Source organism: Calliphora vicina, chromosome 5 (genome assembly GCF_958450345.1).
Source record: "Calliphora vicina chromosome 5, idCalVici1.1, whole genome shotgun sequence".
In the NCBI taxonomy this organism is placed as follows: domain Eukaryota; kingdom Metazoa; phylum Arthropoda; class Insecta; order Diptera; family Calliphoridae; genus Calliphora; species Calliphora vicina.
The window spans coordinates 80019247-80034431 of record NC_088784.1 but is presented as its reverse complement, the minus strand read 5'-3'; the positions used below and the strand labels follow the sequence as shown (position 1 = coordinate 80034431).

Here is a 15185-nt window from a genome sequence, read left to right as displayed (position 1 = left end):
AAAAAGTACCATTTGAATAAAGAATAAGTACCAAAAATTCTCCCCCTAGACTTCTCACTCACTTAGGACCATATACATATGTTTAATTTCGTGTTTCTAAGTCCATTGTTATAGAAAATTCAAAAAAGTACCATTATAATATAGAAAAAGTACTAAAAAGTATACACTTGCGGATTCCCACTCACTCTGGTCCATATAACCTTTATTTTATATTTCAAGGTTCATTGGTGAAGAAATTACAAAAAGTACCATTCGAATAAAGAAAAAGTACCAAAAAGTCTCCCCTAGAATTCTAACTCACTTAGGACCATGTATGCTTAATTTCATGTTTTTAAGTCCATTGCTATAGAAAATTAAAAAAAGTACCATTAGAATAAACAAAAGGTACCATGAGGTATCCGCTTGAATTTTCAATCACTTAGGACCATATACGCTTAGTTTCATATTTAGGTCCATTATATTATAGAAAATTCAAAAAGTACCATTAGAATATAGAAAAAGTACCAAAAACAACCCACTTGTAGTTTCCCACTCACTCGGTTCCATATAAGCTTTATTTAATGTTTCTAGGTTCATTGGTGAAGAAATTACAAAAAGTACCAATCGAATAAAGAAAAAGTACCACAAAGTCTCCCCATAGAATTCTCACTTACTTAGGACCATATATGCTTAATTTCATGTTTCTAAGTTCATTGTTATAGAAAATTCAAAAAAGTACTATTAGAATAAACAAAAAGTACCAAAAAGTCTCCCCCTAGAATTCTCACTCACTTAGGACCATATATGCTTAACTTCATATTTCTATGTCCATTATGTTATAGAAAATTCAAAAAGTACCATTCGAATATAGAAAAAGTACCAAAAAGCAGTCACTTGTAGATTCCCACTCACTCCGGTCTTAATTTCATGTTTTTAGGTTCATTGGTGAAGAAATTACAAAAAGTACCATTCGAATAAAGAAAAAGTACCAAAAAGTCTCCCCCTAGAATTATCACTTACTTAGGACCATATATGCTTAATTTCATGTTTCTAAGTCCATAGTTATAGAAAATTCAAAAAGTACCATTAGAATAAAGAAAAAGTACCAAAAAGTCTCCCCCTAGAATTCTCACTCACTTATGACCATATATGCTTAATTTCATGTTTCTAAGTCCATAGTTATAGAAAATTCAAAAAAGTACCATTAGAATATAGAAAAAGTACCAAAAAACCCACACTTGTGGTTTTCCACTCACTCGGTTTATATATAAGCTTTATTTCATGTTTCTAGGTTCATTGGTGAAGAAATTACAAAAAGTACCATTCCAATAAAGAAAAAGTACCAAAAAGTCCCCCGCTAGAATCTCACTCACTTAGGACCATATATGTTTAATTTCATGTTTCTAAGTCCATTATTATAGAAATTTCAAAAAAGTACCATTAGATGAACAAAAAAGTACCTATAGTTCAGTTCACACATTTTGGTACCTAAATATTATCCCCTATTCCTAACACTAACTTCACTCAAATAAATATCAGCTAACTTTAATGTCGATAACTGAAATAATTAAAAATTTTAAAAAAGTACCATTAGGAGAAAAGTACCAATTTCCCTTTTCTTACTTGAACACCCCTCAAGTTTGAAATTTAAAAATTTCCATTTTGCCAAAATTGTTTATGCTATAGGCATGTATCAAAATATTAAAATCTGTGTTAATGTGCCCAAGAATAAATATGTTTTAAAAAAAGTACCAAACTGTTTACCCGGATTTGGCCCAATATACACCTTGGTACTCGAGTTGCAAATAACACGCTGTTAGTTAATTTTTGTATGAATCCAGGAACCAACGTTAAAAAAATTATCAAAATTGGCTTAATAATTTCAAATATAATGTATTTTCCCGATTTTATCCCCTTTTTGGTACCTTTTTTATCCCCATTGAGGTGGTACAATTTCATTCAAATAAATTTCTGTAACGTGGTGGGAGCTCATAATAAAATATTCGTATGTCTATGTCAAATTATAGAAAAACATATTTTATGAAAAAGTACCAAAAATTAACACAATTTTTATCCCTTAAAGGTTCGAATTTCCAAAAAGTACCAAACTTATATTTTTTATTTTTTGTTAATTAAAGAATACGATTTAAAATTTGTTTCTATGTTTATTGGTTTAAAAGATACATAGGGTGCAAAAAAAGTACCAAAATACAGTTTTTACCCGTTTTCTCCCCTAAAAGTTTCGAATTTCCAAAAAGTACGAAACACCTGTCAGCTTATTTTTTAAATGGAGTAACATGCTATTTTAAGTTTTTTTGTATCTTTATTAGTTTTGAAGATATAAGGTTACCGAATTTACCCGTTTTTACCCTTTTTTACCCCCTAAACGTTCGAATTTCCAAAAATCCCTTCTTATCGGATCGTTTTGAAGAGGGAGGAACCCACAGTTAAAATTTCGTGATTCTAGCTTCAGCCGTTTGGGCTGTGCGATGATGAATCAGTCAGTCAGTCAGTCAGTAACGTTACTCTTTTATATATATAGATAATTCTTTATTACATTATCTAGAATAATATAATATATATATCTGGGCAGAATTACTGCAAATGTTTATCCACTGGCTATCTCTCATTGAAGTTGAGGTCGGTTTAATCATTGACTGAGATGTGGATTCCTTTAAAAGGAAGTTTTATTTCTCTATGAATGTCGTTCAAAGTTGCCGTATACGAATCACGATCCAATAGATCCGGCACATACCATTGTATGTTCTCCTCGTATACATGATGGTCCTTCCTAACATGACCTGGAGGAGGCTCCAGATGTGTGATGTTGAAGTAAGGATGACTACTGCGATGACATTACAGGAGGAAAACTGGAAAAATCTTCATTTAGATGGTGTTCAGATTGTGGGCCTTAACGGCCCAAAGTGGGGTACCTTGGACATATGGTAGAGCTAGAAGCGCAACTGAGGTATCAGTGAAGTGCATCAGTGTTATGCTGGAAGTCTTTACTAAGCGATGCCGTTGTGGAGAAAATCCTTGCGTCCGGTAATACATGAAACCTTTACTAAGGGATCAGGTGTTCGAATTACCATAGTGTTGAAAATTCTTGCGCCCGGCCAAATGCCGACTGTACATGAAATCTTTACTAGCGAAGTCGGTGTTCGAAATATTCAAATCATTGCTTAATTTCTTGTTTCACTGGAATAAATTACAAATAATAAATAAAATTTAACAGCTGTCACGCAATGTATAGCAACGGTACTTATTTACCGATTTAGCGTCGAGGTGATGTCGACTCGAAATAACAACGAAGTGATGTCGACAACGACATACATAATAGCGGTGAACATTTCTAAAAAATCGGGAAGGATTTGGATCAGTAAAGCAAAAATCCAGACTAACGTAGGTGAAAAAAAACTGAAATTTTAATATTTCAAATGCGTATAAACTGTAGATTCCATATATATAAAAATCGAGAATAAAAAATGTTTAATTTTTCATATAGCCAAGGTACCTACCTCACTTTGGTGTTTAAAGTCCTAATTCAAAACCTAAACTACACCTCCTCTGTAGCCATGGAAAATTTCATTAAAATCAGATTATCCGTTTAGGAGTTCCATGTTTATGCCCGTTTTTTCAGTTCCCCCGCCGTGGGCCGGCTAGTGCTTTGAGAACCCTGTATCTACTTTTCAATTTGCACGATATTGCAGTAACATGAGCTAGGAAATAAAGACTCTGTCACAGTCGGAATTTGGACCTCACCGACTATGTCACTAACCTCCTTCGTCCAGGTGGTGATGAGTGAATAGCACCAACTTTACAATTAGTATTTAAAATTTGTTAAAACAATTGATGCTCACAAAATTCATTTGCAACAAATTCATTGCGCAAATGAGCTCCTGATTCAGCGATAGCTAAATTTATGTGCATAAGGAAGGGCAAATTTCATATAATGCAAATATTTTTAAATTTTTTTTATGAAAAACACTCAAAAATTATTTAAAAACTGAGTGCTTTTTATACAGTTTAATGTGCTGTTTTTCTATACCAAACGAGAAAAATCGGAAAATCACTCAGTTTATAAATAATTTTTGAGTGTTTTTCATTAAAAAATATTTGCATTATATGAAATAGGCCCTTCCTTAGACTGTTTAAATTTACCTATCGCTGAATGAGGCGATATAACTGACCACACATTTGAAGTTTGGTTTACACAATGTGGTCAATTAAGGTCTACTTTGAGAATATTTATTAAAAAAAAAAACAATTGAGACAAAGAGGGAATTTAAAGATGTAATGGTAAATTTATTTTTTATGATGTCAACAATTTTTGATATCATTAGAGAATATTAAGCAGGTGCCAATTAAAGATTAATCTAGCGCTTAGAACCCGATAATGTAGAAAATTGGGTGAAAAAACTAATACAAATTAAATCCAAAGTGGATAAGCAAAATTATTGTCAAAAACTTGTATGTATTATGTATGTATTTTTCAAAGTACAAGCTAAAATATTTAGTTTACTAGCAAAGTAAAAAGTTGTGGTCAATACAAAATCATTTCTAATTAGCAATCAATAGCTGTACAATAAAATTATAAAGATATAACTGAATACTTAAGAATATCGATAAGTAAAAAGAACTAAAAACTATAAAGCTTTAATTGTATTTACTTGGTAAACTTAATTTTTATTTCTTAGCTTAGGTGCAATAAATTGGACTGGAACGACCACCCAAATTATGTATATGTGTAGTATAGGGCGAGGCCAGACACCACTCATACCAGATCTGTTGCTTTGAAACACAACGCCAGAAATGTATTTCAATAGTTTGACCCTTTTTAATATCCATAGGTTCCTAGAAAGCAAACAAAATATTAAAATATATGTACAGTTAGCAATTTATTACAAACTTACCGAAAATGGAAAATACATGGGAAACCAGGAGGGCATTCCTATGGTATGAGTTGGTGGATTAATACTCATAATGATGTCATTGTAGAGCACACATTCAAAGTAGCCCGCTATACCCGTCAAAACGCAATCTAAATCTACTTCAAATTTCAATACCTTATAACGACTATTGTCAATAACAGCCTCACGATTTGGATGGACAAATTCGAATAATGCTTTAGTCTTGTCAATATTGTATATATTCTTAAGTAATACCACAAAACCGCTTTCGGCATGTGTGTGATAAGTGGATTGTTTTTCGCGTGTAAATGTCTCACGACGCACCACCTGACGCACGGAATTATAGAGTTTCGATGACATTATGGGATTTATAAACGATACCGATTTACAGGGTATACTTATGCCATCGGGTTTCAATAGCTTTTGGGCACAATCTAAACACTCGGGCGAAAGCTCATTGTCACCAAAAGAACCCAAAAGTTCTGAAACTAATATATCAGCCTGTTCGGGTGGCGAAAATTCACGCATGTCTTTGGAGAAAATGTGTACATCTGAAAGTAAAATATTAAGAATGATTAATAAGTTAGGGTAAGAAGAGTAGATAAAACTAAATCTTACCATTATTATGCCATAATTTCTTGGCTATAGCTGTTAGAGTGCGAATGGCATTAGGATTTTTTTCTATGATATAAACTCTAACTTTACGATTGGTATTTTTTGCTGCATTTAGTGCTGATCTAACCAATGGACCACGACCAGCTCCCAATACCATAATAATAGTCTGCAAAAGAAATATAGAAATTTATTTTTTACAATTTATTATAATTTTCTTTATTCAATTCAAGAATTCTGGCAAAAAGATAAGAATTTTAGATTGCGTTGATTTTTACGAAACTTTTTAAAGTTAAACAAGCAATGAAACCAAAAACTGAAATGCGTCTATACTAATTTGTAAATTAGTGTTTATACATAAAATACTGAAAATTGTGTGACTGTATCGGAAGTACTACATGGTTCTATATGAAATTGTATCAAAAAAGTACAATCATTTAAACTTTTTCATTCCTGACACAAATAGTTTAACAAAATCCAACAATTTGTACTTAAGAAAATTTAACTCACCAATTTATCGTTAATTTCCTCTTCCTTAACACGATCTTTTAAGGCTGCTTCTATGGCATCCTGATAGAGTTTGTATTTAACGGGATCTTTTTCAAAGATTTCATACGTATAGCAGTCCAAATTATCATATAAAGGTTGCAGAGGTATCTCCAAAACGTCTTCATAGCTTAAAAAAAGATAACAAATAATTAACTTAATAAATTCTAATATAAATATCTCTCCTATACCTTTGTAAACCATGCGAATCCTTAAACGTTTCGCGAAAATTAATTAAATAATCGGTGTACATCTTTAGGCTACCATCATCGGTATCTGTGGAAACCATCAAATTGGCATGAGCCTGAATAAATAGTTTTAAGACCTCTTGCCAGGCCTTTGGAAGCACCGGGAAATTATGACGGTTTCTTATAAACATGGTAGAAGGCAAGATTATAGCTTCAACTGGTTCTCCTAACCAACGACAAATAACATTTAGATCGGGACGTTCTCCCTCGTTAAATTCTAGAACAACTTTTAGTTTGGGATTAAAATCAGCTGCTCTGCGGAAATGATTCCACCAGTGCCAGCTGTCTTCAGTTTCTAAAGCTAAAACTTCGTCTTCAGATAAATCACGACGACAGGTTGCTTGAGCCACCGCTCTATTGTATAAAGGAACTTGTAATAGCATAATGCCTTAAAAATTTAAAGAAAAAATACTTTATTTTTTAATGCTTTCAAGAAAATTGGTCTTATTACCACTTACCCTTAGATTTATTTGTCAAAACTGTTGCTAAATTTAAATTGTTTCTTTGTTTCAATTTCATCATAGTGTAACCACCATATTGTAGATGCTCAGTCCAGGAAATATCACGTTTTAATATCTCCACCGAATTTTTTCGCACCTCCTCATCTTGTGAATCACAGTCAATGGTGTCCGATAGTAATGTTATGATTTTGCCATTCCAATAATCGGCTGTTAGCACGAGATCCGAATACGTAAAATCCGTTTGTTTTTCTTTCATGGGTTCACGTTGAAATTCCAATGGCATGTCCACGCAATTGAGTGGTACTGCCACAACGGAATAATTATTACGGTGGGCTTTATCAATTTGACTGGGCAAATTTGAAATGCCTTCTTGCAGTAGACATACGTATGGCATTTTTATTTATTAGAATTTCTAATGGTTTAAGCGTAAAAATCCTAAATAATTTTATAACATTTATTTAAAATAGTATACAAGCACGTTGTTTTTTCCAACGAAGACGCCGAAATTTTTTCTATGAATTAAACAACCAACAACAAAACCGGCAAACTGAAATGCCAATGAAAACAGTGATGCCAAATTAGCTATTGTTGCTTAATAACATAGCGTTTTTCTGCAAGAAATTACATTAATACGAAATACCTATTTATAAGTACATTTTTTGTAGAAATCTTTATATAAACAAACATAAAATGGAAAAATATCAAATTCCTACCATAATTATAATACTACCGCTAATATATTGTCATTATTTAAAAGATCTGTAATCGGCACTTACGAATATTAGCTTACCTTTTTGATATATTGGCATTACTGAATTTGAAATGCTTCAAGATAAGGTGTTGCCAGAAAACAACAAACGATACACTTACAAAAATACTTGATAAATTAAAAATATTTTTCATACTATGTGTTAACGACAACTTCACATGTCTTCAAACGCAATTTTTATTTCTTAACATAATAACTATCGTGGGCAGATTAACATAAATATATGTAGTTGTTACTAATATCAAATATCTTCTTTCCATGAGTCGGTGTAATTACAATCTTATATTTCTCCACCTAACACTATGTCTCCACGTAGCAATTTTTATTGCTAAGCACAAGCAATAACGTCGGCAGAATAACAGCAGAGCGATTGCTTTAGGTGGAGAAAACGTTCGTCACAAATACTAAATTTTCAACACGGGAAGTTCTATGAAAAACTGAGGTGTATTTTGCTTATATTTTGTGTTGAATGATTTTTTTCTCTAATTTCTTTGTTTTTTTTATTTTTGGTACTTAAATAAATTAAATATGTATGAATTTATCGCACCGAATCATAGAAAGAAGAAATTTTACATTATTGACATCAATTTTGACAATTGCAGCAATAAATATTTCTAAGTGGAGACCTAGGGTAAAGCAATCGCTGTGCTATTGTTCTGCCGACATTGTTGATTGTGCTTAGCAATAAAAATTGCTACGTTGAGCCTAGGATTATGTTCAAGGGGTAAATAACACGTATACATGTATTCTACCTTCGCCAAGTCTAATTTGTATTTCTTAATATAAGAAATATCATCGGCAGAATAACGGAACTATATTTCGTTACCTTAATATTTCATTTATTTCGATAAATGGTACGCTCATATATCATATATAGCTAAAAAATCTCAACTTAAAAAAACACGAGTTATGGCCTTTCTATATTAATTTAACGATTTCCAACTTTGTGTTTATGTTCGAAGGGCAGAGATCATGTAATTATTAATTTTGTTTTTGTAATTTTACAATGATTATTTTTTATATTAATTGTTAAATATTACGGTATTCATTATAACGTTTCGAATAATGAAGTTTTGAAATGTCCTAAAATCAATATGCCCACAACATTTGACAATCCCATGGAATGGCAACACTATATCCCGGCATAAACAACAACAACAACTTCAAGCGATGTCAACAAAAAACAGCTGTGTGTGCGAAAAAAACACAACAAAAGTGAAATAGGGAAATTTAGTGCAATTTTCCAGTAAAGTTCAATTACTAACAATTATTTATTATTTAATTGTATTTAAATTTAAAATCAAAGCGTTTAAGACATGGCCAATAAGGAAATATTTTCAAAACACATAAAATCCAATGTTAAATTGGCCACACGTTACGATGCAGAAGGGCGTGAAGTACAAGTGAGTAATCAAATTATTGTGTTATTTGAAATGTACAGTGAGATTTTAATGGCAAATTAATTTGTATGTGACATTAGGTGGAACGTCGGGAGGATGTTGATGCTACCGCCAAGGAGCAGGAAACATTCGATATGTTAATAAAGGCTGGCTACTATCGAGCATGTATTAGAGGTTTGTCGGCATTTGATAAAATCGTTGGTGGTATGACTTGGTGCATAGAATGTTGCGATTATGATGTCGATGTGGATTTGTTGTTTCATGAAAATTTAACAATTGGACAAAAAATGTAAGTAATTAGCTGATAGAATGTGTATGTATGCAATAATGTATACAAGATAAAGTATTTTAAGCAAGTATTCTACAAAAATGATGAAAATTTAAAATTTGTTAAGGGTTTTAAGATATACCAATTGTATTTCGAACATGATTGGCTATCGATTTGTAGGTATTTATACGAATCGTTAATTATATTTTGGTATATTTCCCATAATGGAATTTTAGTGATAACGGTATTTGCTGGTGTGTTTTTCGTTTGAAAACGGTATTTTAGGGTCGAACTGAAAGGACAACTAACCTTCACAATCTTAGTATATCAGGAAGTCAATCTAAGTAATTATTCCCTTTTTTCATTAAAAAATTAATACTTTATGGGATGTAATCATATAAAATGTTGACATGAAATGACGATTTAAATTGTTTCAAAACTATAGTGATTTTAATATTTTATATTTCAATTTTTAGTGCTTTAGTGGAAAAAATTGTTGCTGTATTACCACAAATGAAATGCCCCTTTCGCATAGAGCCACATCAAATACAAGGTTTGGAATTTCTAAGTATACACCCAGTAATACAATGGCTGGTTAAAAAATCGGTAAATTATTGAAAGCAATCACAAGAAAACTATTATTATAATAAACTTTTTGCATGTTTACTAAAGGTGGAAAATAGAGCTGAAAGAAATTTACGTTTGAAACGATTTGCTATTGGTCAATCCCACAATCACTATCAGTATAAAAGTGATAAACAAAATTTGGAGAAAATACGCAATGCCTCCAGCCATATCAAAAGGATACAAGTCAGTTTGAGATTTCTAACAATTTTATTTTTATATTCCTATATTAATATTTCTCTCTAGGAACTATATAATCCCGTCCGTCAATATCAACGCAAAGATTTAACAGATGAAGATGAAAAGACCAGAGTTCATTTGACTTTATTGGAATATGGTGATATGCTGGCCGCTTCTAGCACAAGCCAGAGCAATGAAAATACGGACGATCCTTTGAATGATGATGTGGACACTCAAGTAGGTTTATAGAGTTACCACAGATCTAATAATATTTATGTGCGCCACGGCTTTTTATTGTACAGAATTTTATATGCAAACTCTTTTAATTTTGTTTATTTGCTTTATTGCCACCATCATTTTTTGTTTGCAGCTTGATGTTGAAAAGTTACTTAAAAATCTAGTTCTTACCAATGAGGTAATAATGAGCACAACTTGTTTGTGGTATTATATGTATTGTTGTGTGTATTTTAAAATTTTATTTAAACTAGGACGCAGTGGGATCTCCCCAAAAGCTGGACAGTGCCACTCGCATGGCTCTAAAACAACATTATCAAGAATTTATACAGGAAATGGCAACAGATGCTAAAGAACTAACCGAACAAAATCAAATAAAATCTCTAGAAATTGCTAAACAGGCCTTACAGCGAAAATTGGAGCGCAATCAAAATGAGACCAAAGAGGTTTTGGATTTGTTACAGCAACAGGCGAATTTATATGAAAATGAAAAGGCACAACATGATGAGTTAACAAAAGAAATAGAGGAATATAAAAAAGTCGAACAAAGTGTGGATGTGAGGTAAGGAGTTTATAAAATGAACACTGATCAATATATCCGCTAGTATCCAACTTAAACTTACATAGGTTGCTGTTTAAAATTTATATAAACAAAAAAACCGCGAATAAGTCGATTTGTTCACTTATTTTTCATACAAATTTCATTTTTTTCTCCAATTTTTTTTAAATAATTTTTTTATCATTTTTTTCACCAAAAAAAAATTAATATTTACCTTAAAGTATACTTTGGTGAAGGCTATATAATATTTATTTTACTATTCTAATCCTATTTCTTTTAGCCTTTTGGAAAAGGTACAAAAACTTCTTAAACTTCATGATGAACTAAAAAAGGAAGAATCTGAATTTAAAGAACATTGCCGTAAAGATTTAGCAGATCTGCAACAACAAATTGAGTAAGTTTCCTTTAAATCATTCAAAAGAGCGTGTTAAAAAAATCATTTTACTCGCAGAGAACTCGAAATATTTAATGCCCAAGATCCTGAGGAACGTGAACAGGTGGTATCGAAAGAAAAAGAACGCATACAATTACTTAAACTGCAATTAGCCAAACGTAATAGAGGCATAATGGCCATACAACGACAATTGGATAATACACCAGACCGTACTGAACTGGCACAATATCAAAGACGATTCCATGAATTATACAATGAAAGTAAGTCATGTCATAAGAATTCTTTTGTTTTATTTTAAGAAATTAGTTAGATTGAGATCAATTATGTTTTTAGTTTATAGTTGAAATCAGTTGATAGTTACATCAACTTTAATCTGAAAACGTTCAAACTATACTAGTGTTTGCCCAAAGTTCGAAATTCAACCAAAATCATTATTGGATAAAAGCTGAAATTAAATTATTATAAAATTGTTTCAGTGGTAGCTTATAGTTTTAAAAGTATGACCCGATTTAAGATGATAAACTATAGCTCATCAATAGCTAGTAAAAAAAGAAAATCGGTTGACAAATAAAGGAGAAAATGTTGCAGTGAGTGACAATTCATTTTAAACTTTCAATTGCAAATAATTGTATGCCTTCGTGATGTATTTTTACAAATAATGAACAATTTAAAGGGATATAAAAAATTGTATTAATGAAAATAATTGTTTAATTAGCAATTAAACTGTTCGCCAAAGAACGTTAATTCTACTCCAGATCAGTAAAATGTGTCAAAATATTTTCAAATACCTATAAAATATTATTAAAAGATTTATTTGGAGACAAAGGCTATCTAAATACAAGGGTTGTACGATTAATCGATTAATATATGATTGTTGAAAGCAAAGAATTATTAATTATTTAGAAATTTTAATAATTTCAAATAAATTATTTAAATTTTGTGTAACTTTTGTTACACAAAATTCATTCATGTTAAGGGTACAAATATGTACCCTTACCATGAATATCAAGGGTACATATTTGTATATAAGTTTGTCATTCCATGTGTAATTTCTACATTTTTCATTTGCGATCCCTCAAAGTATATATATCGGATCGTTATAGATAGCGGAATCGATATAGCCATGTCCGTCTGTATGTTGAAATCAACTATCCGTAGCCCCCATTACATACATGATTCATACATAGACCCGATTCGGTTGCTATTTAAAATCGAGAAAATCGGCCCACAAATGGCTGAGATATAAGGAAAAAAATAGGACAACCACGATTTTTGATCTATAACTGGATTACTAAGTAACTAATATAGAGACTATGGATATCTAATGATAGATAGTCGGACCTACTACAATGGGTCAAAATTGGTAAAAATATTTTTTAACCCGATTTTTTTTCACCAAAAAAAAAATTAAAAAATAATTTTGAAAATGGGTCAAAATCGGTAAAAATATTTTTTAACCAGAATTTTTTTTCAAAAAAAAAAAATTTTTCTCGTAAATTTTTTTCACTAATAAATTTAAAAAAAAAATATTTTTGAAAAAATTATAAAAAATTTTGAAAATTTTTTGCAATAATTTTTTTTATTAAGAAAAAAAAAAAAAATTGTTTACCTAAAAATATTTAGGCCCTAATTTTGTAAATCATAAGCCAGCTATAACAAAATTAGAATAATTTTATATTTTTTTACAAAAATTAAAAAAAAGTTCTTAATTATAAAAATTATTCGAAAATATATAATATTCGAAACCAGTCGATTTTTCAAACAGAAAAAAATCGGTTTCTGGTTTGGGTTTTTGAGTACTTTAGCCCCAAGTCCACAAATAAGACAGTCAATTTTGATATTATGTGCAAAATTCAGGGCAAGATACTATGACTGTAATCAGAATCCAGGCGCGGATCCACGGGGAGGGAAAAAAGGAAATTTCCCTCCTCAAACTAATATTTTTAGAACAAACTATACAACTTTATATACAAACCAGGAAAAATATTTTAGAAATTATTCCATATCCCCTCCCAAACCATTGAGCGCCTGCGGATATAGATCCATTTTATACGAAGTTTTGTATCCATACGCTGAGGAAAATATATCTCTAGTTTGGAGATTCCAGCACGACAATAATCCCAAAACTACTTCTAAAGTTGTAACCGTGTGGTTACAATCCAGTGAGGTACGTGTTTTGAAGTGACCTGTCCAGATCTCAATCTCATGGGATTTGAGTCAGATGAACAATGAAGAAGCTTTATCAGATGGGTTTATAAGGAAATGTCAAAACATTTCAAAAAAGGACCTATTGATTGTTTAATTGATTCAATGTGTGGTCGCTGTGAATTATTAATAAAAAAGGGATATCCAACAAAATATCCAAACAAATATTTGTAAGAATTAAACCTAAGTTTCCATTGTATTGTCAACCACTGTAGATATCGATATTCATTTGTATTTAAAACTTGTGTCTGTAGAAATTAGTTTTCTTTTAAAAATTTTGTTAAAATAGATTTGTGTGATTTGCACGACATTTCCGAATCTTGCATCAATTCACCTTATATTTTTAGAACAAAATAGTGAAATTTGTGTTTTTTTTGCCAGTGTGTGAAATTAGCGATTTGTTTATGGAATTTTGTTGGTTATTATTTTTTTGGGAAATAGAAGAAACTTATTGTTTGTTTTTTTTTGGTAAAATTTGTGTTAAGAAATGGAATTAGATATATTAGTGATATTCAGCCCAATTAAGAATAAAAACTTCCCGGGAGTTTTTTCAATTTTCCTATTCAAATTCAATGGGAAAAAACTCCCGGGGAATTTTTTTCATAATTGGGCTGATTTCTGTTTTAGTGATATTTAATATTTATTTGAGAAATTTGCGATTTTTTATATTTATATTTTTTATGTGCCTTGTTTTTTATGTTTATGGTTGAGTTTTTTGATTTTAAATTATCTTTCACCTTAAGTTTGTTGTTTTTTTTTGAGTTAATTAAAGTGATTTTCAAGTGACAATTAATAATCTTCCAAAAATAAGTGAAACCCTTATTACGGGCCACTGGCATTAAACGACTAAATATTTTATTTTATTTCAGTGAGTTCAAAGCACTTAGAAACTAAACAATACTACACCCTCTACAACACCCTTAACGATCAGAAACGTTATATGGAAAAGGAACTCTCATTGCTGAATTCCATATGTGAGGCCTACAATGAGGGCATGATGACAACACATGGCCGTGAAGAGTTCATACAACAATTCGAGCAAATTGTAAATGGGGTCAAGCAAACGGAACAAAAAGTTAAAACTAAATACAACGAGGAGAAAAGACGACGTGATATGCTTAATGAAGAATTACAAGGACTGCTGGAATTGCAGCGACAATATGCGGCCGCTGTTAAGCAATTAACAAAGGAGTGTCAACGTTGCGAACAACTACAGCAGCATTTGAAGTCTATACGTAAAAAGTAAAAACAAAAATTCACAGCAATTATATCTATAACATTTTTAAAAATTAAATAAAATATAATTCCTTGTATACAATGCACAAAAACTCTAACAAAACAATCAAGCAATATGGTTTAAATAAATAATAGCAAATACATAAAAAAATATCGTTTCTTTGTGAAAATATCATAAATAAAAACTAAATTTAGCTCTTTAATTATAATTAAATTAGTAAATAATTTATTTCTAAATACATAGTACCCTTAAATATTAATTTGTATTTTATTTATTTCAATTATTATTAATAATGTATGAATAATAAACAAACATAAGCATAAACAAATAAATAAGTAACTAATTATTTAAAAACGTTGGAAAATTTTAGCCAATGAAAATGGAAAGAAATCGCTGCACAAACTTTAAATAATACAACAGTAAGATCAAAGGTGCACATTGGATATCGATGCGATCTCTATTGATTTGGTGGAAAATGTAATTGATCACTGATTATCGTATTTTTCTTGATTGAACCTATATTTAAGAAACTATATGTCATTTTGTGGTTTTTCATATA

The 15185-nt window shown here is 30.8% G+C and overlaps 2 protein-coding genes across 2 annotated transcripts; one reads left to right on the top strand and one right to left on the bottom strand.

The window, feature by feature from the left end:
- Positions 1-4433: 4433 nt before the first annotated feature.
- On the bottom strand, positions 4434-7317 carry csul (protein arginine N-methyltransferase 5). The gene is made up of 6 exons (XM_065513839.1): positions 6754-7317; positions 6239-6683; positions 6012-6177; positions 5508-5670; positions 4893-5440; positions 4434-4833 (listed from the first exon to the last, which is right to left on the bottom strand). Exons 1-6 carry the CDS (start codon positions 7148-7150, stop codon positions 4678-4680), a joined length of 1875 nt encoding a protein of 624 aa, XP_065369911.1. The 5' UTR covers positions 7151-7317; the 3' UTR covers positions 4434-4677.
- Positions 7318-8700: 1383 nt separating this feature from the next.
- On the top strand, positions 8701-14961 carry fidipidine. The gene is made up of 10 exons (XM_065511602.1): positions 8701-8928; positions 9006-9214; positions 9670-9799; positions 9866-10003; positions 10064-10234; positions 10368-10412; positions 10486-10793; positions 11071-11184; positions 11242-11444; positions 14259-14961. The coding sequence occupies exons 1-10, from the start codon at positions 8842-8844 to the stop codon at positions 14633-14635; spliced, it is 1782 nt and encodes a 593-aa protein (XP_065367674.1). The 5' UTR covers positions 8701-8841; the 3' UTR covers positions 14636-14961.
- Positions 14962-15185: the final 224 nt, after the last annotated feature.